Here is a 23,118-nt window from a genome sequence, read left to right as displayed (position 1 = left end):
CAGAACGTCTCGTCTTGTTACCTGTCTGCATGTGTTGTTAGCTCCAGCAGCTACCCATTGTCTGTTCCTGTGTTTTCCCTGGATCCAGCCAGCACTCTGCCCTCGCCAGTTTACCTGCTAGTGTTTTTGTGCACCGCTATGTTTGGAGGATTACTTTGGGATTCTGTTTTTTTTTTTGCTTTGTGTATGCTGGAGACACATATGTGGCTTCTAATCAAGATTCATTCTACAGCTTCTGGTCAAGATGGTTCTGTCAGTGAGTCCTCTTCAGTCTGGTTCTACTTATCTGCCTCACCTGCCACGTCTCATTTCCTACAATAAACCTTCAGGCTCACTGATTACACCAGCAAAGTCACAAGGAACGGGACATTCCCTTTGGCTTCTGCTTCCTGAGCAGTGAGAACTGCTGATGCCAGTGTGGACTCATGGCCCACATTGAGGCTATAGATCCGTGCAAATGTGCATTTAGTCGTCCTGGATGCTGCTTGAATGACCTTGTTCTTAAGACTTAACTTGGACTTGCCCCTTAAAGAGTTGAGAATTGACTTACTTGTGAACATCTCTGTGTTAATCTAAAACACCGTGCCAGATGAAAACACCCAGAGCCTCCTGGAGCAACATCAATGAGGCATTGTTGAACATATGTTGTGCTAAGTTTTCAATACAGCAGATCAAGGGACTCAGACCAGGGGTCCGTTCTTCGTACGTTGCTTAAAACATCCAAGATCAAATGAGACATCCAAGATGATTTCATCCGGCTAATCATGATCCGGCTAATTGGGTTCTTCGAACACACCTGTTGTTTACGATTAGTATCACTGGATTGAGTTATCTGAGACAACTGCGCGTTCATGCGTTTGTTTAAAAGGGGAAATGTATCGATAGTAGAAACAATGATAAGCAACGCTGCTATTGGCTGTTCAGCGTGGCCAAAGAACGCCCACAGTTTTTCTCCCAAGCAGAACACGAGCTTTTAATGGAAGGTTATGCTGAATTTGAGTCATTAATTAAAACGACAAGGAACACCTCAAAGTCTGCTAAAGCCAGGAGAGAGGGCTGGTAAAAAGCAGCAAACAAATTAAATGTGTAAATGCTGTCCATGTTAGATGTTTCTATCACTTTCTACAGAATGTATTTTTGCATTTTAATAATTTTATATTTACTTTGTTCTTTTATGTCAGAGCCTCCACGGGACCCACTAACATGGGGACAAGTAAAAGTGAAGTACAAGAATATTCTACAAAATGGTAGCCTTTAATTATTATACTATATTTTAAAAAGCCACTTTTTCCTCTTTTTAAAGGCCACTGTTAAATGATGTGTCTGTTTATAACAGCCACCAAGAAAAAGGCTGAAAAAAAAACAGGTTCTTTTTACTTTTGTTGCATGAGGCATCTTTCACCCTTTTTCTTTCACAAAATGACACAGGGTGCCATCCGTTCCCTATATAGACGGCATCTTCAACAAAAAATGTAGTATTTTGACCTGAAAAAACACAAATTAAGTAGAAAAATTGAACTCCACAACTTGAAAAAGAGAAGAATTGCACTAGAGGTCGAGTTGCTTCAAAAGGACCTTCAGAGTAAGTTCTAATACACCATTTGACGGTAGTATTGCTGACTTTACATAACTATCTCTTATTGCAGGCAAAATATGACTTGCTGGCTTTTCTTTATAAAGAATTGTTTAAATAAAACTACAGGAACTAAGCATTATTTGTTTCGTCTTTTATTAAACATTAAAAAATGGTGTTCCACAATTCTGTTCCATCCTATGCCACTAGGTGGTCCAAGTGCACTGGCTGGACAGACTACCTTATCTCCTCCCCTTATAAAGCTGCGATCTAATCCTGTTTACATGAAATAAGCCTGCTCGCGAGCAGGTTTAAGTTTGCGCACATGTTGCTATGACAGCAAGTCCAGGATGAGTTTCGAAGAACCAAACGATCCAAGATCATGTCAAATCGTCAACAATCAAATCCAGCTAACTGAGTTAGCGACGCACGAAGAACGGACCCCAGTTCATTTAATGTTAGCGCAAGACCCAGGTCAAAAGTAAGGTGTTGCAGCAGTTTTTCTAAGACTGTTTTCAGGTGATGGAATTTGCCAGTCCTCAAGAGGCTTCCATTTAATTTTCTTGATTTGCCCTCTTCCAAACTTTTTGCACTGATTAAAAATGGGTATTTTGAAATCAAAATATCCAGGAAAACCTTGAATTGCTCTTTCAGAGAGAGAAAGGAATGCTAAAATGATGTTCAGTAAAACTCCCAGTGAATTTCTCTAAGTATTTTTTATCATGTGTTTTTATTTAATTGTTGAACTAAATTTGTGATAGTTCTAATAAGCTTATTATTGGTTATATGAGTGATAAGATCTAATGTATATTCAAAGATTGACAGTAAGTATATTGTCAATCTGAGAATAAATCTATTTTTATACTATGATATACTACTCTGATTTCTTTCTATAAAGTATGCCATGAGGGACACTAATATAAGCAAATGATCTTTCTCAAGTATTTAGACTGATAAGAATATCTGTCTGAATAAAAATAATATAGTTAATTTAATTAGATATATTTTAGGGACATAAATATAAGTAAATACACCAACGGCTACCTTTACATAAGCTGGCTGCATTTTGGAAGAATGCATTCCGCTGGCTGGACCAAGGCAGAAACGGAGTTGTTGCTGAGAGAATACAAAACTTTGTGGCTGAAGGAGGAGGCCTGGTGATAGCTGAACTTGTCTGGAACTGGGCCTCACAACATCCTGGGCAGAACCCAATGCGAGATTATTCAGGTATAATGCTGCACTACATCCTTATCAGTTTCAGCATCAATTACAAGACCAAGAAACTGACACACAGTAATACAATCTGCAGAGAGCTGAGCATGTTTGTACAGTACATATAGGGAGACAAACTTGACACAAGTTCAGGTTTGCCGGATAACGTGCAGAAAAGGTAAAGTGAAAACCTTCACAAATAACCAGCCGACTGAAATACACAGCTGGATATAAAAGGTAAAAATAAAGGCAAAACGAGAATATGCAAAGCATGCACGAATAGAAAAAAAATACACTATAAAAAGGGCTATGTCTGTAACAACAAAAAACAAGGCTGACAATATTAACATTTACTGTAAAAACAACAACCTAAATACAATTCATAACCAGTTTCCAGGTATGAGCTTAACAGGGACACTTTTGGTTGTGTGACAGAAAACGAGGAGTGGATCAGTACAGGCCTGTACCTCCCTCCTGGCCTGAAGACAAAAATAATCCTACTGCTGAACCTTGTCAACAGTGGATGGAAGGTAGAGTACCCACTTAAACAAATACTATCTTCTTTTTCTTCTTCTTTTTAATGGCGGTTGGCAAACAACTTATAGGTGCATTACCGCCACCTTTCAGAATGGAGTATGGATCAGACAATCTATTATATTCTCTCTAAAACACCCGTTCTTCTTAGAAAACTAAAAATACTCCCAAAAACTACATCCCCAGATGACCTCTGAAACAATTAAACAAACACTATGAACAGCTAAGTCTGTTATACATCAAATATTTCCACACATCAGTGCTTCTGTTCATTGGTCAGGCGAGCAAACCAGCCGCAGGTGTGCGCGCCCCGCCCACCAGTCAACTGTAGACACCTGCGGAGAAAGCAGAAGGGGGCAGAGCCGGCAGGACTGCACAGCTCTGCTGGCTGAGTCCTGACATAGCCATTGGCACTTCTACACAGTGGGCGTTCTCAGAACACCAACCAGAAACAAGCTCAGTAGACAAATGGTTAAAACACTATAAAAGGAAAGCCTCTCTGCCCTCTATTGATTGGATGTTGACTGAAGTACCTCCCAAAATTGTTGTCTTTTGAGACAAAAGAATATCTGTCTCCTCACTTGCAGCCTTTCCCTTTCCGAACAGCTGGTTTACATTCTTAGGATATCAAAGTCCCACTAAGGTAAACATACCTTTCTTGCTTTGTGATTAATGTAACGTGTGCATGATTATGATGCAATAACTTCAATAATTTGTTGCTTTCTTCATCCAAACAGAGAATTAATTCCTCCCACCATGTCCACTGAGTCAACCCAGTCCAACCCTGAGGATGCCTACAGGGCTCTGATGAGAGGCCTTAAGGAGCTGAATCTTCAGTACTCCAGTGTTCCTTGTGACTTGGTGCTAACAGGAGATGCCTTTCCTTTAGTGATAAACAGCCACGGTCACATCCTAGCGGCTGCTTCAGTGTATGGCCGAGGAAGAATTGTGGTCCTGAGCCATGAGACCTACCTGACCCTCTGTCCTGCTCTGGTAGAAAATGCTCTGGCCTGGCTGGGAGGAGGGGAGTCTGCAAACCTGTCTTTGGGAGTGCAGAAAAAAAGACGGGCAGTGGCAGATAACCTCAACAGATCCAACTACAAAGTCAGTCTTATGGAGGACTTTGATAAAGATCATGGAGTCCGTGTGTATGTGACAGATGCCTACGAAGTGGGTGCAAAGGCAGGAGAGCTGATAGACTTCATGAAAGCAGGGGGAGGGTTGCTGATTGGGGGTCAAGCTTGGCATTGGGCTTCACAGAACAAGAATGAAAACCTAATCCTTGAGTTTCCAGGGAATAAAGTAGCAGGAGTGGCAGGGATCCATTTTTCTGCTAAGTATGGAAAAGCAGAAAAACTGCCCATTTATGCTGAGATCCCATCCTCTTGGAAAGCTATAGAGTAAGTATCAACTTTGGGTTTAATGCACATCTCAGATGTTTTTGTTCAGTATATCATATGCTTGAGGAGTGACTTTTTGGGCTACTGATGTTGAGCTTGAACATTATCGTTATTATTCACAATCACAGCTTTTTGTGTCTGTCTTCATCTTCTCTCCACACAGTTGTGGGATGGACTTCAAAGAAGACCTGGAGGTCTTGCTAAAAGGGATATCAGATTTGGACATTCAGGGAGGATCAATTGGCTCTGTAGCTCTGGTCCATGGTTCTCTGGCTTTTTCCATATGTACCACAGATAAAGGCGAGGCGTTCCTGGCAGGAACCTACTATGGGCGGGGACGAGTCATTTTGGCGACACATGAGAGTTTCTTGCAATACGAGGTGCAGTTTGAAAAACAGGAAATTTTACTCTCACCCACAAGATACAGAATGTTGTTTTGTTCTTTTTACTATGATCTACTGTATGTATTCACATTAAATGCATAATTTTTAAATGTACTATTTGACTCTGTTTTTCTACTGGAAGACAAGTTATAAAACATTTTTTGTTTTCTTTTCCATATCATTAACGGCTACCTTTACAGAAACTGGCTGCATTTTGGAAGAATGCATTCCGCTGGCTGGACCAAGGCAGGAACGGAGTTGTTGGATTTGACCCGAACATCCAAACATTACCCAACTTGGGGCTAACATGTGAAACCACAGAATTCAGGCAGGATGTTAGTGTGTTTGTGTGTCCAACATACAGTGACATAGATGCTGAGACAATCCAAAACTTTGTGGCTGAAGGAGGAGGCCTGGTGATTGCTGGACTTGTCTGGAACTGGGCCTCACAAAACCGTGGGCAGAACCCAATGCGAGATTATTCAGGTATAATGCTGCACTACATCCTTATCAGTTTCAGCATCAATTACAAGACCAAGAAACTGACACACAGTGATACAATCTGCAGAGAGCTGAGCATGTTTGTACAGTACATATGGGGAGCCAAACTTGACACAAGTTCAGGTTCGCAGGATAACGTGCAAAAAAGGTAAAGTGAAAGCCTTCACAAATATAACCTGACAACAGCCAGCTGTATGTATCGCTCCGCCTAGCTCCACTCACATACATCTGGGACACGGCTCATTGAAAATGATTTCCCCAACCAAATTTTTGGTCTGGCCAATCAGGACGCAGGGCGGGTGTTTCGTGGATGTGACGTAGTGGAGAAGCCACCGTGAGATTCCAACAACAATGGCGGCTCGCATCGAGGAAGCAAGCGTTAGCATTGATGCTGCTATTTCCTCCGTGTTGTCCAATATATCTGATATTGTTTCATTAAAAGAACATCAGAGAACGGCTCTGAAGGCTTTTGTTGGTGGAAACCATGTTTTCGCCCTTCTCCCGACCGGATTTGGCAACCGCTAACCAGCGGTTAGCGGTTAGCGCTAACCATATTGGGAGGCCTATTAGTCCTCAACGCGGTCAGCCCGGGATCGACTCCGACCCGCGGCGCTTTGCCGCCTGTCCTCCCCCCTCTTCCTGTCAGCTCACTGTCAATAAAAGGTGTGCCACTACAGTGTTTCCCGCATGGATTTGCTTATGCGAGGCGGACCGACTCGCGGATCGGGGGGGGGGGGTGGATGACTTTTTCTCCACGGAGCGGGGGGGGTGGACGACACGTTTTCCGCGGACCGGCTCGCGGAGCGGAGGGGGGGGTGGGGGGTGGACGACACGTTTTCCGCGGCCGCCTCGCCAAGATACCGCTGCGGGAAACCCTGCACTAGAGCCGGGTTTCACATAAAAAAAAAAAAAAAGTTTTTTTTTTCCGGCGTCGGTCTCATCAGCGTCACGGGTTAGCTTCGGTGTGACTGGTTGAAATAGCACGTTGATAAAGATGACAGACAAGTGGCTTATCCAATCATATGCAAGGAGTTTTGATAAGGCCCAGCCTTCAGTAAAGGCAATGCCTATGGCGGTGTCCCAGATGTATGTGAGTGGAGCTAGGCGGAGCGATACATACAGCTGGCTGTTGTCAGGTTATCACAAATAACCAGCCGACTGAAATACACAGTTGGATATAAAAGGTAAAAAATAAAGGCAAAACAAGAATTTGCAAAGCATGCACAAATAGTAAAAACACACTATAAAAAGGGCTATGTCTGTAACAACAAAAAACAAGGCTGACAATATTAACATTTACTGTAAAAACAACAACATAACAGAATGAAAAACTGATAGCTCAGCCACCAGCATACAGCATGTAACCAGGAAATCAAAGAGTAAGACTGTTGTTTCCATAATGCAAAAATATGTCATAGGCTATTCTATCGTTCAAATGAAGATGATGGTGTTACAAGTTAACTGCAATTTTTTTGTTCCAGGAAACAAGATCTTGAACAAAATGGGCTTGAGCTTGTTGAAAGAAACAGTAACAGCAGGTGTCTACAAAACGCCGGATCCAAGCCAGGTCAACATCTTCCACTTCCGTCAACTTCTGCATCGCCTAGCTGGTCATGTTCTAGAGGGCGGAGAACTCACCGAGCAAGATGAAGAGCACCTTAAGAAACTGGGAGCAGATTGTGCCTCATTCTTAATGATGAAGGCTTATGACAGGTTCTCCTACACGCAGATTCTGTCCCTTCTGACTGACATCCTGAAGAAAGTGGGAGTACCCCAGGTGGGCCATATATTTATTAAGCTTTAGGATTTATGGTCATAAAGTTGTTTGTTTTTTGTAAGCCATATTTTCAGTATAAAATCTTGTCAGTTCTTCCAAAATACTGACCGAAAAAGACAACTTTCAACGTAACAGAGAGAGCAGAAAAGCAGTGCAAATTATATTTCATGATCGTTTGGAATATCTGGAAAATACGGAGCCCCTCTGGTGACATGGGCAAAAATTTTTTTTTGAAGATGTTAAGTCGTGGCCACGACTTACTAATGCGTGGCCACAACTTACTAAAGCGTGGCCACGAGATACATAAGTTGTGGCCACGACTTACTAAAGCGTGGCCACAAGATACATAAGTTGTGGCCACGACTTACTAAAGCGTGGCCACAAGATACATAAGTTGTGGCCACGACTTAGTAAGTCGTGGCCACGAGTTAGATAAGTTGTGGCCACAAGTTATTACTTAGTGGTAATAAGCAAACCATATATATATATATATATATATATATATATATATATATATATATATATATATATATATATATATATATATATATATATATACAGATTTCACTTGGCTCTTATTTTGAAATTCCACATCACATTTGGATGAAAGTTGTTGGGCGACATCAGGAGGTTTTCTATTGTCATGCTGATGTTATAGTATTCGCCCAAAACGTCCAATTCTGTAGCAACATTTACAACAAAACAGGTCAAATGGAGTCAATGTAGAGATTTTTAAATGTCTCTATTTTTAAATCACAAATCATGTATATGGACTTTGATGAATAACTTCTGGAGATCATCTGTTATCTGTAAGTTAAAGTTGTCAGCTGTAAAAAAAAATCAGTTAAGTATTTTTTTAAGCTAAAGAGTGTCACATAAAATGTCACAAAGCATAGAAATATATTTCATATAACTGATGTAAATATGTGTAAAAACAAGTGGTCGATACACTGCAATCATGCTGCTTTTATTTTGAAAAGCAGCTCAGCCGTCTCTGGCGTAATCCTTAGCGTGACCAACAAAAACAACTGAGGGCTCACCAATGCCTGTTTATTAGAAGGATTCCTATAAACAGAATGTCATAGAACCGAGTCTTTTGACCCACATGCAGAACACACTGAGGAGGCAGAGATCCGAGTTTTTAAGAGTTTTATTAAATATAAAGCTCAAGACCTGTTGTGAGTCCTCCGGACGTCTGGTAACAGCGGGAGGTGGTAATCGCGGTATTATAATTGATTCACCGGGGGAGTGATCGGCTGCTGCGGGGGCACCAAAGACTGAAAAGCTGCTGGTGCCTGGACCAGGGGCGGAGGCTGCCAAGCGGATCGTCGGTTCTAGGTGGATTCTGGTGATCATAGAGGGTGCGGTAGCTGACAGATGGCAGCGTCCGAGGGGGCGGGGCAGGGTCCGGTCACTCGTGCAGCGGGGGCGGCGGCAGGGAGGCTGTCAGCTGATCGGCGCTCTGTAGACGCCGAGACTTGCGAGGATGATCGGGACTTTCTGAGGTTTTCTTCCTAAGCAGCTGAGCGGGCCGAGAGCTGGCCGGCTCAGCCGAGGAAAAGGGTTCTCATGAGCGGGATCCGAGGCAGGTTCCACCTGGGAAACAGGGAGACAGAAATTAGGTGCTTTCCAAGGCGTAGAAAGACGCTGGGCTACTGAGTCCTACCACTTAAGGCTGACACTTTGGCTATGAGGTGCTGACAGCAGCCTGTTTAAGAACCGTCCCTGCTGATGACTGAACGCAGATCACCTGCGAGAGGCGCCTCCCTGCTTGTCAGCCTCCACCTGCGGAGAAGGGAGAGGGGAAAAAAGGCATGCGCCCAGCCCATGTACGCCTGCAGCACCCTGACACAGAATAAGAGGCTTTTTAGACTTTATCTGGTTAGCAGAACTGTTTTCTGATCCAGCGTGCAGCCATGACTGGTTCTGAATGAAGGATTTATCTGGCAGCCGCTCTACTTCCCTCTTGTGTGTTCGGTAGCGGACGGTACCGGCTTACTGTCTCCACTGGTTAAGACCAAAATTATTTATAACTGGTCGCTCTTCCTGCTGCTCTGTTAACATGAACTGCAGCAGGAATAATTATTGATGGCCACAAGCTGTGTTAAACAGCTCCGCAGAAGGTGGAGTTTAGAGCTCTGTTAGGCGTGAGCAGGTGAAGTCAGTGAAATGCGTGTTACACGGTCAATGCCTGTAAGATGAGAGGTTTGCTTATTACCACTCTGTGTAATAAGCAAAGTATGTCAATATAGTTCATTCCAAGGTTGAAATAAAATTAAATCAAGTCTATGTCTATATTCCTTGAATGTATGCTACACCACCATAAAGGAGCTCCCTCACAAATAACTTGTGGCCACAACTTATCTAACTCGTGGCCACAACTTACTAATGCGTGGCCACGACTTACTAAGGCGTGGCCACGCCTTAGTAAGTTGTGGCCACAACTTATGTATCTTGTGGCCACGCTTTAGTAAGTCGTGGCCACAACTTATGTATCTCGTGGCCACGCTTTAGTAAGTTGTGGCCACGCATTAGTAAGTCGTGGCCACGACTTAACATCTTCAAAAAAAAATTATGCCCATGTCACCAGAGGGGCTCCGTAGGAAAAGCATTTGTCCACAAAAGCAATTTGAGATGCAACTTGAGTTCTTTGAGGGTCCTGATACAATCTATGCTCTTCTCTTCTGAAGAGGTGGGTGCACTTGGTGTTGAAACACTACCACGATTATTTTATAATATTGTGCATAAACAGTGTACTATAGCTTAAAACATATCAAACACACCAATTCCTTTCATATACTGCAAAGGAAACAAGGCAATGAGATGCATTACTGCCACTTAGTGGATTGTAGATGTAATTACTCGTCAACAAATGAGTTTATATTAAAAGTTGCTTAGTAGTCATAAGTAGTGTAACTGGAAAAGCTTAGATACCTTATGACCAAAGTGTATTTATTTGGAGAGCCTAAAACTTTAAATAACAAAATCTGTGCATCATTTGTTGACTGAGATGCTTTTATACCCTGATGCTGGGCTATGATAGAGTGACCAGATCTCTCAAATAACCAAATGTGGGACATTAGGATGTTTGTGAGGGACAACGGGAGACACACTGTCAAAATTATGATGCCGTTACATTTTCATTTTACAACAGATCGCAAATTACGTTATTCAATCTCTGCTGTGCCTGTAGTGCACAAAAATGAATTATCACAAGTTTATAAAAGCATTATTTAACCAAATAAACAGTTAAGATTTTAAAAAGTTGAATACAATTGTTTTAGGTTCATCTCAAAAATTATATGAAACTAAAAGGGAAACACATGGAAAGAATTCAACGGGGAATATAACAAAATGTGTAAATAATGAACAAGAATAAAACCTGCTACCTAATCCAAAAAATAATTAACTAAAATTGTATGAACTTGAAAATATAAAGAGGAAAAAGAAAGATGCCAAAAACTCAAACACCCAAGAACAACAAACATCAGGGAATAACTAAAGAAAGGAAACATAACAACAAATAAATAGGATTTAGATTTTCTTTTGTGTTTCGATTTTCACTAACACCCAGAGATTGTCCCACTTACCATGTATGATGGTCAAATAATTCGTTGTTGGACTTCCGGTTGGAACACCACCATGACGGCCGCACTGTGAGGGAGCTCCCGACAGAACCAAACGATTTAACAACAAACCCCCTCTAAACCAAAGAAATCCACATCCACGCCTCTATATAACAACGAGGGGAAGAGAAATACGCCGAATACCAGGTTTGAAAGTGCGTCGAAATAGCCGTACTAACTTTGGAAAAGTGCTAACGCGAACTAATGCTAACAAGCTAACCAGTGCGGACAGCAGTGCTAACAGGCTAACAACAACAAGCGAGCGCAGAAACGCATGCAATGGCAGATTCAACGGCACTTGACACTCTCTTACAAGAGCTGAGAGCATTCCGACAGGAAACTAATGAGAAACTTGGAAGTCTGAAAGAAGATATTGCTAAAGCTAATAACCGAATGGAGGAAGCTGAGGAGAGAATTGAAAAAGCAGAAGAGAGATTACAGAACGTAGAGGATGCATTGACCGGACTTTTGCAGCTCCACACGGGGTTAGTGGACAAGTTGACAAATCTGGAAAGCAGAACTAGAAGAGAGAATGTCAGAATTTATAACGTGCCAGAGACCACGGAACAAGATTACCCCAGCGTGAGTGCATTCGTCGAGGCGATGTTACGTGAGGGGTTAAAGCTGAGCGCTGATGTGGAGATAAACATCGAGCGTGCCCACCGCTCCCTTGGCCCTGTTCCCCCGAGTGGAGCCCCACCACGCTCCATCATTGTCAAGTTTCTGAGCTTCAAGACTAAAGAGCTCATACTCCTCAAAGCGTGGCAACAGAAAGGCTTTACCTGGAAAGGCAAACAAATAACACTTGACAACGACTATCCACCTCTCATCATCAAAAAAAGAAAAGAATATGCTGAGATACGCAAGATACTGAAAGACAACCAAATCAAGTTCCAAACACTTTTCCCTGCCAGACTGAAAGTTAAATATGCAGAAGGGATCAGAATCTATGACACGGCGAAAGAGGCAAGTGAAGACATGACCAAACGAGGTTTTCAAGTTAAAATAATCAAGTCATCGGAAACCATCCTGGAACAACTGAAGCAGCTGACCTGGAGCAGGGTGGCAGGAGGGTCCAGACCCAACCCACATCATCCAGCACCAGACCCCGGATACAGAGAGAAACTGAGAGCCTTCAGGAGGACGGCAGCTACACCCACTGAAGATTGAGGTCTCCTGCACCACTTTTCTTTGAGAAACTGTTATTTTCATCGACAAAATGTAAGTTCAAGTTATAATAATATACTGGTGTGAAATACAAGATGGTGGTTCTTCGGGATCCAACTCCCTTATGGCACAGGCCACAGCCAATGAAGGCCCCTCGAACGGACACATGAGGACACCGCCTTTAGAGGCCCAAAAGGGTCCACCTCAAGGACCCCTACCTTGGAAGTTTACCATGTTTTTTGTTTATTTTCAGTGTGAATGTTCCACTTATGTTCTAAGTTTGATGTTTATGTGGGGAACAAAATGTCACAACCAATGTGAAACTAAGACCAAATGCATAACAAACATATACAGATAACTACACTTAATATTAATGGCTTGCATAATCCAGTTAAAAGATGGAAGATATTGTCAAAACTCAAAAGAGATAAAACAGAAATTGCTTTTTTACAAGAAACGCATCTCCCAGACGATGAACATGTAAAACTGAAAAAAATGGGATATAAACATGTCTTCTATTCATCTCATAGTTCAGGACGGAGGAGAGGAGTGGCGACCCTGATATCTGGAGCACTGAACTACGAACACATCTCTGAATTAAAAGATAATGAAGGTAGATACGACATGATAACAGGAAAAATCGAAGGTACTCTTACAACCTTATTAAATGTATATATTCCTCCAAACAGTGACTTATCCTTCTATAAACACATATTTGAACTAATTTCAACAAAAAGTCTAGGGATATTGATATGTGCCGGGGACATTAACGTCCCATTAAAAATCTCGCTGGACTCTTCCACTGGTAGGGGCGATTCTAGGAAAATAGGAAAAAAGATCCTACAACTAATGGAAGAGACTGGTTTAGCAGACGTGTGGAGGGAAAATAATCCAACCAAGAGAGAATATACTCATTACTCACACCCTCATAACGTCTACTCAAGGTTAGACTATATATTTATGTTCAAAAATGACTTATTAAATGTGAAGGATTGTGAAATTGGACCATGTACAATCTCAGATCACAATCCAGTCGCCATGAATGTTTATCTGCCAAGGAAGAAATGTACACTTTGGAGATTAAATAATAACATTTTAAATAATCAAAATGCTAAACAAAAGCTTACTGAAGAGATTAAAGACTACCTTAATCATAACGATAAAGGTGAGGTGTCCCCAGGAACCCTTTGGGACACATTAAAAGCAGTAATGAGAGGAAGAATAATAAGCATCTCCTCTTACCTAAAGAAAATCAACCAACTCAAATTAACAAGCTTAGAGGAGAAGATATTAAAACTCCAACAGGAACATTCTAAAAATATGAAAAAAGAGATCAAAATTGAAATTGATGAACTGAAAAAGAAATAAATGAGATTGAAACCTTAACAATACAAAAGAAATTAATCTTTATGAAACAACAATACTATGAAACGGGTGGAAAATCCTTAAAACTCCTCTCTTACAAACTAAGGAAACAACAAGCAGAGAGAACAATTTACAAAATTAGGAACCCCCAAAATGATAAAATAGAGACCGAACACAAACAAATACAACGTTGCTTCCAAAAATACTATACAAATCTTTACTCACAATCAGTCATAAATAATGAGGGTGACATAGATAACTTCCTGGAAAAGTTAAACTTACCAATAGTGACAGAAGAACAAAATAAGAAGCTTCTTGCTGCAGTTACCACAGAAGAAATTCATTTGGCAATCACAAAACTAAAAAGGGGCAAAATGGCGGGAGCGGATGGATATGGCCCAGAGTGGTACAAAACAATGGAGAGTCATCTCACTCCAGTTTTACTCAAAACCTTCAACTGGGTGCTTGAAAAGAAAACTACTCCAACATCATGGAATGAAGCAATAATTTCTCTCATACCAAAAGAGGGAAAAGATAGATTGGAGTGCGGCAGCTTTCGGCCTATCAGTATTCTAAATATTGATTACAAACTATTCACATCCATAATTTCACGGCGACTGGAAGCGATCTTACCAATAATAATACACAAAGACCAAACAGGGTTCATTAAACAAAGACAAACACAGGACAGTATAAGAAGAGTGTTAAATATAATACAACAGGTTAATCAACAAAAACAAGAAACCCTAGTAATTAGCTTAGATGCAGAAAAAGCTTTTGACTCCGTGAGGTGGATCTTCTTATACAAAGTACTAAATAAATTTGGCTTTCATCGATCAATAATTGAGACAATTTCAGGACTATATTCTAAACCTACAGCTAGGATAAAAATCAACGGAGACCTCACGGAGTCAATCGCCCTCGAAAGAGGATCAAGACAAGGCTGCAATATGTCTGCTCTCCTTTTTGCCTTGTATATAGAACCGCTCGCTCAATGGATAAGGGAAAACCAGAATATAAAAGGTGTAACAATCCTGGGACAGGAGCAAAAGCTTGCCCTGTTTGCAGACGATCTACTGCTGACCATTACACATCCAACCCAAACATTACCTTTAACTATCAAAATGATTGAAGAATATGGTACATTCTCAGGATACAAAATTAATGTTAGTAAGACTCAAGTTTTAACTTTAAATTACAATCCTCCACAGAATATTAAAAATAGCTACAAATGGAAATGGGAAGCCGAATCAATCAAATATCTGGGTATGGTTTTACACAAAGATTTTAATAAAATGATTGATGTTAATTATGGACCTCTGAATGTTAAATTGCAATCTGACCTACAAAGATGGGGTTCATTACCATTTCTTGATTTGCACTCAAGAATTGACTCAGTTAGAATGACTCTCCTCCCACAAATGCTTTATCTATTCCAATGCCTTCCATTCTATATTCCACAAAAACAATTTGATGAATGGGATAAAATTATATCCAGATATATTTGGAAGGGTAAAAAACCTAGAATCAAGTATAAAACATTACAGTTACCGAAAAATAAGGGGGGTAGGAACTTGCCATGTTTACGGAAGTATTTTTATGCTGCACAGTTAAGACCTCTTGTATGTATGTGCTCTCCAGTTTACACAGCAGGCTGGAAAGATCTAGAGAAAAAAGTAATTAATGGAATACCTTTGAAAGCCTTAATGGTGGATACTAAACTACAGAGTAACATTGATATTCAGGAAAACCACCTATTAAACGTTATGATTAAAATATGGAATGAAACTATAAAACTTTGTCACTTAGAACAGGCCTCCAAAATTTTAAGATGGTGTGCTTATGACACCGACTTTGCCCCTAATAAATCTGACAAAAGATTCAAACTATGGGTTTCCAAAGGAATAACTGACTATAACTCCCTTGTCCACAAGGGGGCATTCCAATCTTTTGATAATTTAAAAAGAAAACATGGATTAGATACTGATGACTTCTTTAGATATCTTCAAGTAAGAAGCTATTTCAATAAAAATATCGACATGCACTCAATTAATCAAGGCTTTTTTCATACTTTCTTATCAATAATAAAATCAATGTCCCCATCAAAAATAGTTTCTAAACTATACAAAAGCATCCTTGGGTGTGAAGTGGAGAGCACATATTATGTGAAAGAAAAGTGGGAAAGGGAAGGTGGTTTCGTAATCACAGAGGAGGGTTGGGAACATATATGTGAAATACAATGGGCTACAACTGGATCAAATGTCTGGCGTGAATTCTGTTGGAAGAATATCATGAGGTTTTTCATTACACCAGCACAGAAAAAATACCAAGGGACGAGTGATGCTTGTTGGAGATGTAACAGTGAAGGTGCCAACCATTTCCATATTTTTTGGGAATGTGCGATCATACAAGAATATTGGTCAGAGATTCACTACCATTTACAGAATGTATTCTCTATTGTTTTTCCCTTGTCATTTGAATGCTTGTACTTAGGTAGAATAGAGGTGGACAACTTCAGTAATTATAGCAGAAAACTTTTGTACATTTTGTTGGCAGCTAGTAAGAAAGCAGTCACAAGGAAATGGCTGAAGCCTGACTGCCCAACGGTCGATGACTGGATCAATATTGTCAAAGAGATCTACACAATGGAAAAAATCTCTTTCCTCATCAAAGTGAAACTGGATGCTTTTTACGCTTTTTGGTCTAAATGGACAGAATATGTGAAGCCTACTCATACAGACTTTATGTAAAAATCCCAGTGAAATGTCATGTGATTGCAATGTTTCTGCTCCCCACAATGTTCACTGATGTTCTTAACTGTTTAAAAATGAAAATATGTGAAAGAGCAAGCATACAGTAAATGTATACAATGTAATTTGTAATGTACAATATGCTTTTTCAATAAAAAGTAAATTTGAAAAAAAATAATTCGTTGTTGGACTAGAAATAACCCCAAATGGGCTATTTTCCAAGCTTCTTTTCAATGCTCATTGTAGTTCTTAGTGTTGGCTTTCATTCAACTGTTGCCTCATGTTTAACCATCCAGACCTCTAAGGGTTTACATTAACTGTATTTCAAGGTGAATGAGCAAACCTCCGTGAAGAGTCCCAAAGAGCACATGCTCCTCAGTCTGGCAACAGATGTGTACGATGCTTCTCCAAACCAGCAGGAGCTTCTGCCCTACATCATGAAGGTCAACCCACTACCTGTGGTCAAGAACCAACAGATCAAGATCACTGCCCACACAGGAGGTCAGATCCCACCGTTAATTCATAACCAGTTTCCAAGTATGAGCTTAACAGGGAATCTTTCGGCTGTGTGACAGAAAACGAGGAGTGGATCAGTACAGGCCTGTACCTCCCTCCTGGCCTGAAGACAAAAATAATCCTACCGCTGAAGCTGGTCAACAGTGGATGGAAGGTAGAGGACCCACTTAAACAACCACTATGAACAGCTAAGTCTGTTATACATCAAATATTTCCACACATCAGTGCCTCTGTTCATTGGTCAGGCGAGCAAAGAGAAAATCAAGCCATGAAGAGCAGCAGCACCTTATGCAGATTTTCAACCGAGTAACAATTGACCTGTGTCGTCCAAAGATCCAGATAGGCTGCCAAAGTGATGAGCTGCACAAAGAGGAGTTATGGAGAGCACCATACGTCATCAAAATATTCCCTGTTGCATCAGAGAAGATGCAGGTGTGGAACATGTGGGGGGGACTCATCTACCTGCTAGCTCCACGTGATGTAAAAGTGGATGAGGAAGAGGTTGTGGTCCAGGAGGCTGTGTCTGCTCCCTATTACAAGTCTGGTGAGTGTTTTACCATCTGCACACATGCTTTATAAGGGGATCATTTCATGATTTTATGTGTGTGATGTGCTCTAGACTTTCTGAAATGTTTAATAAGTTCCCAGACCCTCACACACAACAAATGTCAATATTGTCACATGGTTCTCCATGACTTAGTTGGAAAACGAAGGGAATCTGTCTGATTGCTGTGTTGTAGAGAAATGTCCTTCAGGTTGACTTACGTCAATAAGTAAAAAACTAGAGGCAAACTTTTGATACGGAGAACATTATGATTACACTGCTAGATGAGGCAAATTGGTTAATTTGTAGAAACAAACTACCCATATTTCCATCCATTGTCTATTCCTGTTTGTCCTTGAAGGACTAATAAAATGAACAAAAAGCAGTTCGTTGATCTTTAGTCGATCAGTATTTTATTCATTTTTGCAAGAATGAATATAGAAAACCAGACATGTGTCACAAGTCGCTCAGCATCTGTTTTAACCAGAGATAGAGAACCAATTTTACTGGCAGTGATTTTAACCAATTAACATAAGAATCATTGTGAAAGAGAGAAAGCGCCCAGAGTGAGATTTGAACCCATGACCTTAGCATCTGTGTCAACCACTACACCACTGTCCAAATATCCTCTTAGGCTCAATTTCTTTTTACTACAAAAGTATAAAACCCAACAAGTTGGATAACAAGAACATTATACTCTTAGCTTACACAAGTAGCTTTCTTTCATGGCTGAAAATGTCGTCACTGTGTAGGTTATATCAACAACTTTTTCTTATAGGGTTATTATCCCAACCATAGTTCCTTTAATGAAAAATATCATCCAGATATTTCTGTGACAACATCCATTCTTGTTTTTCCTTCAGGTGTAACAAAGGAAGCTGATTGGTCCTCTCTGCGCCAAGCTCCGGCACCGTGGGCAGAGATGGAGTTTGACAACATCATCCTCACCGTACCGTCACACATCGTTCGTGAATTGGAGAGGCCTGAGGAGGTGGAAAAACTCTGGAATGGTATCATGAAGGGTGTTGCCGATCTGGCTGTCATTCCACAAAAATTCATCCGCAAAGAGCGCATCGTGGCTGATGTACAGATTTCTGTTGGTACGGACGCTTTTCGATCAAATTCTCCTCCTTAAAAATAACTTTAAAAAAATATTCAAACATTCTTTGTTGCCTTCTGCAGAAATAATCAGGTAATTTTGGCTTACTTAAATAAAATGAGATACTTTATGATAAATAAAAACTATTAGAACGTATTTAAGGAACAGATAAAAAAAATATACCTCACATTATACATAAACCTGCTTTACTCAATTGCTAAAGACTAAAGTCAAATGAACATAGTCTTGCAGCAGTGCAACTTTTATTACAGCAGGAGCTTTTAAATAAAAAATTTTTTTTTGAAAAGGTCAAAAACCACAAGGCTATGGCATTTCCCTTGTAATTCAGACAGTTATTTGTTTTATTTGTTCTGATTTCTAATAGCACACCAAAAAGCAATAAAAGAGCGCCACCGGATTCTGCTAATGTCAACATTTTGGTTTTGTATTCATCCAAAGCTCCACTTTGCACATCTGTAATGCAATGATTCAAACAAATACTTTAGGTGGATAAAAGATCCAGTAGTAACAACACTGCTGTGGAGGCAGCTGGCCGGACAGCATCACTGTTAGTGAAAGAAAAAAGCTTGAAGCTACTTTAAATATTAATTATGTTTTTAAAACCTGGACTATTTTATGTTTTCTCTTTCCAGGTTATATGCATTCTGGTTATCCTGTCATGATGCATTCAACGGTAGCAAAAAGGATCCTAGACGCAGAGTATATCAGGACCAATGGTCTGTGGGGAGAACTTCATGAACTTGGACACAACCAACAGAGAAGCTGCTGGGAGTTTCCACCTCACACCACAGAGGCCACATGTAACCTGTGGCCTTTGTATATTAATGAGCAGGTGCTGGGAGTCAGCAGGGCAAAGGTGGGATTTTTTTTATTGTCTATTTCAGATGGAGGTTTGCACAAGATGTTTATGTCTCTTCAGGCATGCCTGCTGTGTATTAATCCTTTAACAATGTTATCTTTATCAGCAAACCAGGATCTTTCTGTAGCATTCATGAGGGTAATCCTTTTTGAGGGTCTATTTGTTCATAAGGACTATTTTGAACGCTGTAGGTTTAGAAGATGCCATTTTAATGGAAATTAAAATGGCATCTTCTTTCATCCTTCTGTCTTTCATGTGGTTCTGTAGCTCGTCAGACCTGCACTGTGTAGACAGTGATATCTACTGGTTTCATTGACAGATGCTCAGATTGCAATGAAAAACCTTTATGTACAAAAGGCGCAAGGTCATCTGCCGGCAGATAACTGTATCGCTCTCCCAGACATGTATTCATAAAATACATGGAATATAAATACTAAATGTGGGCAGTGTCTGTGTGACTTACAGGATTTCGGCCTATCCATGAAGCTGTTAAACAGTCTCATGTCTGAAATTGTATTTACAGTCCAGATACACGGCCTCATCTTCAAAGATTCCTAAGAAGGAGTGCTAAATTGTGTGGGGAAATTGCATCCACAATGGATAAGATGAGCAAAACCAATTTGGTCCAACCCATTTATTTGAGTAAATTGCGTGTGCTACTTTGCACATAGTAAATTTGCATATCCTCCTTCCATAAATTTGTGTGGTTTTGTCATCAGCATATGATCTGCATATTCATGAAGGCACACTTGGAGAAAAAAAAAAAAAAGTTTGCACCCGCTGTTCCGCTCATTTTACACAGAGAGATTGCTCTGTACTAGGGCTGGACGATGTAGAAAAAAAGCATATCGAATAACATAGAAATCAAATTGATATCGATAATTATCAACAAATTCAAAACATATATTTTAAGTGCAGCCCTGGCCATTTTATGCTGTTGCTTAGCGACCTATTTTTAGATACACAACACTGAATTCAAAGTCAACCCTTTATTCATGCAACTTTTTACCAAAACTGCAAGTTTTACAAAAAGAAAAAGAACCTGTGCTCTCTGAACTCTTTGAAGGGGGCGGAGCTTTGTGATGGAGCATTTCCTGGGTCTGTGTTTGTGATTGGTTAGGAGGATGTAACGACTGTAATGTTAACCTGCATGGCTAGAATGCAAAAGTAGGGAAACTGTTAATTTATTGAACTATTTATTGATCTTTTTTTTTTCTATCGATCGATATATCGTAATTGAATTATCATCCAGCACTACTCCGTACCTTGTATGAAGATAGTTTTTGTACACACTAATTGATTTGCACATGTTTTAATACGTGCAAACCATTTGAAGATCAGGCAACAAATGTGTCGCAACAAAAGGCTGAGTGCATTTGTTAATTTACATTAACTTAAATAACACTGGACACTTTTGTCATCTTTTTCTAATATGAAATAAATGTCTCAAATGCAGGCTAATGACGTGGCTCCGGAGTTTCGGAAAAAAACCATCAAAGAATATGTTGAAGGAGGCAAAAAGCTTGATGACTGGTACACCTGGACAGCCCTGGAGACATACATGGAGGTGTGTGTGTGTGTGTGTGTGTGTGTGTGTTGGAGGAAGTAATATGTGACTTGGTAACCATAGGATACTTTTTCTACTCTTTATTTGGCTTTTTTTAAGTTACAGTGGGGCTTCATAGCATTTACAGTATGCTGTTGGCACATATAGATGAACAATGTTTGCATTGTTAGATGAAGATGATAAATGTGCAGAACGATTTTAATTTATTTACTCACAGCTCATGTTCCTGTCCTAATGTGTACAGGATCAGGGAGGTGATTGGCCTGAGAGGCAAAAAGGCATTTTACAGCTTCTATCTTTTAACTCTTGATGTTTAAAACAACAGGATTTACTTTGAGGAACAAATGAGGTCATATCTTTATAATCATGTTTTCCTTTTTTGTAGCTTCAGGACAAGTTTGACTGGGATGCCTTTAAAAAGGTGTTTGCCATCTACCATAAAATGAAAACCTACCCCAGTGACAACGGTGGAAAGATGAACCTATATGCTGAGACTTTCTCCAAGGTTGTGAATATGAACCTGACTGGATTCTTCAAAGCCTGGGGATGGCCCATCGAACAAGCTACTGTGGAGAAACTCTCCAACCTGCCTCCTTGGACCGATCACCCCATGGCCCAGTATTCCTAAACCTGCCGCTGGATCAGGTTTAGAGCATTATGGACTTGAGCTAGTTTATGATAACAAATAAACACTCTTTTCCTTTCTTTAGTTTACACTGTAGGTGTGTTGTAATCAACAAAAATGTCTGTGTTTCAATGTGTGTCATTGGTGGGATCTGAATTTTCTGCGAGAAAAGGAAAACATTAGATAAGACTACAGTTGAGTAACGAGTAGCCAAATTTGAACAAACATGCGGAACAGGGCAGGAAGCACAGTAAAATAAAACAAGCCAAACCACAAGTAGGTTAAAGGTCAGCAAAATGCTAAGATCTCAGTACTACTCACCTGGAGTAGTGGGAGTGGTAGAGGACAGGCTGCAACAGCACCCATAAATAATCTAGCACCAAGTTTTCTGGGAAAAGTCAGTAAAATTTGAGGTATTGAGCCAACATGAAAACCTGTGTTTTTGTTCAGCATGTTCTATCGAGAACAAGTTACACGAATGGTTATTGGTGTGTCCGACCCACTTGTTCCAACTGGCAGATTGAGACAATAAAATTCTTTATTGTAAATAAGAATTTCTTCTTAATAACTTGCCTGGTTAAATTGGGTTTAAAATAAATCAAATAAAAATCTGCTGTAGTCTTTTAAGAAACTTAAAATTCAACCTAACAGTTAATTATCTTTTTATTTGATGGCTATGAAACAATAAAAAAAATCTTCAAGATACCTTAAAAATGTATATTTTTTTCTGTAATGGAAATGTACTGAAAAAAGTACAAAATTAAAGGAATCACAAAGCAGCTGGGAAGAACGTTCTCAACAGTTTATAATGTTGTGCTTTTCTATTGTGTTGAAATGTTGGGTTTTCACTCCTTGTTGTCTCTGTCGGTTAAATGAAACCCTTTCATGTAATCAGATCGCCCTTTTTAGTGTGACGCTCGTTTTTAACTCTTTGTAATCACATATACACAGCTAAAAAGCTTGAAGCTCAGACTCGGTTGCTTTGTTTTGAAAGTTTGTTTTAGGACAGCACGTGCAGACGTTTGGCAGGAACAATATCATGAATAAGCTGTTGTTTTTGCAACAAAAAAAAATCTTGTGAAAAATGAAGAACTTGTCTGATAACCTTTGTACAACATTCTGTAACCAGTTAGAGCCGAGTAAATTTGGTTCCCTTTTACATTTGTTTAAGCATGTTTTCTGCGTCTGACTGCTCATGTGTTGATAAGCACTGTGACAGCTTCATGAAGTTTCAAAAATATTTCTTGGTTCTCTGGCTGGAAAATAGTCAGGGAGTTATGAAAGACAATAAATATATAAGCTTCCATTTAAGTACTCCCAATCTCACTTGTCTTCTTTCCAGAAATTGTACCTAATTTGTGCCAGACTTATTAGGATAACCTGAGTCACTGTGTTGTTACTGTTGCGGTTGGCAGAGAACGCAAATCTAATTCAAATAATGATAAAAATATATACAGTTTTTGACCTTACCTATTTCACTTTTTTATTCAGACCACCAGCACAAACTGTTGTTAGTGAAAAAAGAAAGTTTAATATTATTCTACAAACCACTGTTTATGTATGATCAAACTAAAATGCACAATAAAATTCATGCACACA

General features: G+C 39.9%; 1 protein-coding gene and 1 long non-coding RNA gene across 5 annotated transcripts; one reads left to right on the top strand and one right to left on the bottom strand.

Moving 5' to 3' along the window:
- The first annotated feature begins 2,615 nt into the window (after window positions 1-2,615).
- On the top strand, window positions 2,616-22,833 carry LOC105933194 (TRPM8 channel-associated factor homolog). Of its 4 annotated transcripts, XM_021321518.2 has the most exons (12): window positions 3,824-3,962; window positions 4,057-4,719; window positions 4,883-5,099; window positions 5,303-5,588; window positions 7,085-7,380; window positions 16,618-16,789; window positions 16,864-16,958; window positions 17,138-17,348; window positions 18,212-18,448; window positions 19,101-19,324; window positions 20,784-20,894; window positions 21,280-22,833. In XM_021321518.2, exons 2-12 carry the CDS (start codon window positions 4,076-4,078, stop codon window positions 21,520-21,522), a joined length of 2,736 nt encoding a protein of 911 aa, XP_021177193.2. In that variant the 5' UTR covers window positions 3,824-3,962; window positions 4,057-4,075; the 3' UTR covers window positions 21,523-22,833. The 4 variants fall into 4 exon arrangements, with proteins under 4 accessions (XP_036005664.1, XP_036005662.1, XP_021177193.2 ...); XM_036149771.1 differs by lacking the exons at window positions 3,824-3,962; window positions 4,057-4,719; window positions 4,883-5,099 and adding an exon at window positions 2,616-2,671 and having other exon boundaries at window positions 5,349-5,588; XM_036149769.1 differs by lacking the exons at window positions 3,824-3,962; window positions 4,057-4,719; window positions 4,883-5,099; window positions 5,303-5,588 and adding an exon at window positions 2,749-2,800.
- LOC118566689 lies at window positions 8,513-9,967 on the bottom strand. The gene is made up of 2 exons (XR_004933230.1): window positions 9,047-9,967; window positions 8,513-8,976 (listed from the first exon to the last, which is right to left on the bottom strand). It is a non-coding gene; the product is annotated as an uncharacterized LOC118566689 (long non-coding RNA).
- Window positions 22,834-23,118: the final 285 nt, after the last annotated feature.

The sequence above is a fragment of the Fundulus heteroclitus genome, chromosome 18 (genome assembly GCF_011125445.2).
Source record: "Fundulus heteroclitus isolate FHET01 chromosome 18, MU-UCD_Fhet_4.1, whole genome shotgun sequence".
NCBI lineage: Eukaryota > Metazoa > Chordata > Actinopteri > Cyprinodontiformes > Fundulidae > Fundulus > Fundulus heteroclitus.
This window is presented reverse-complemented; position numbering and strand designations above follow the sequence as displayed.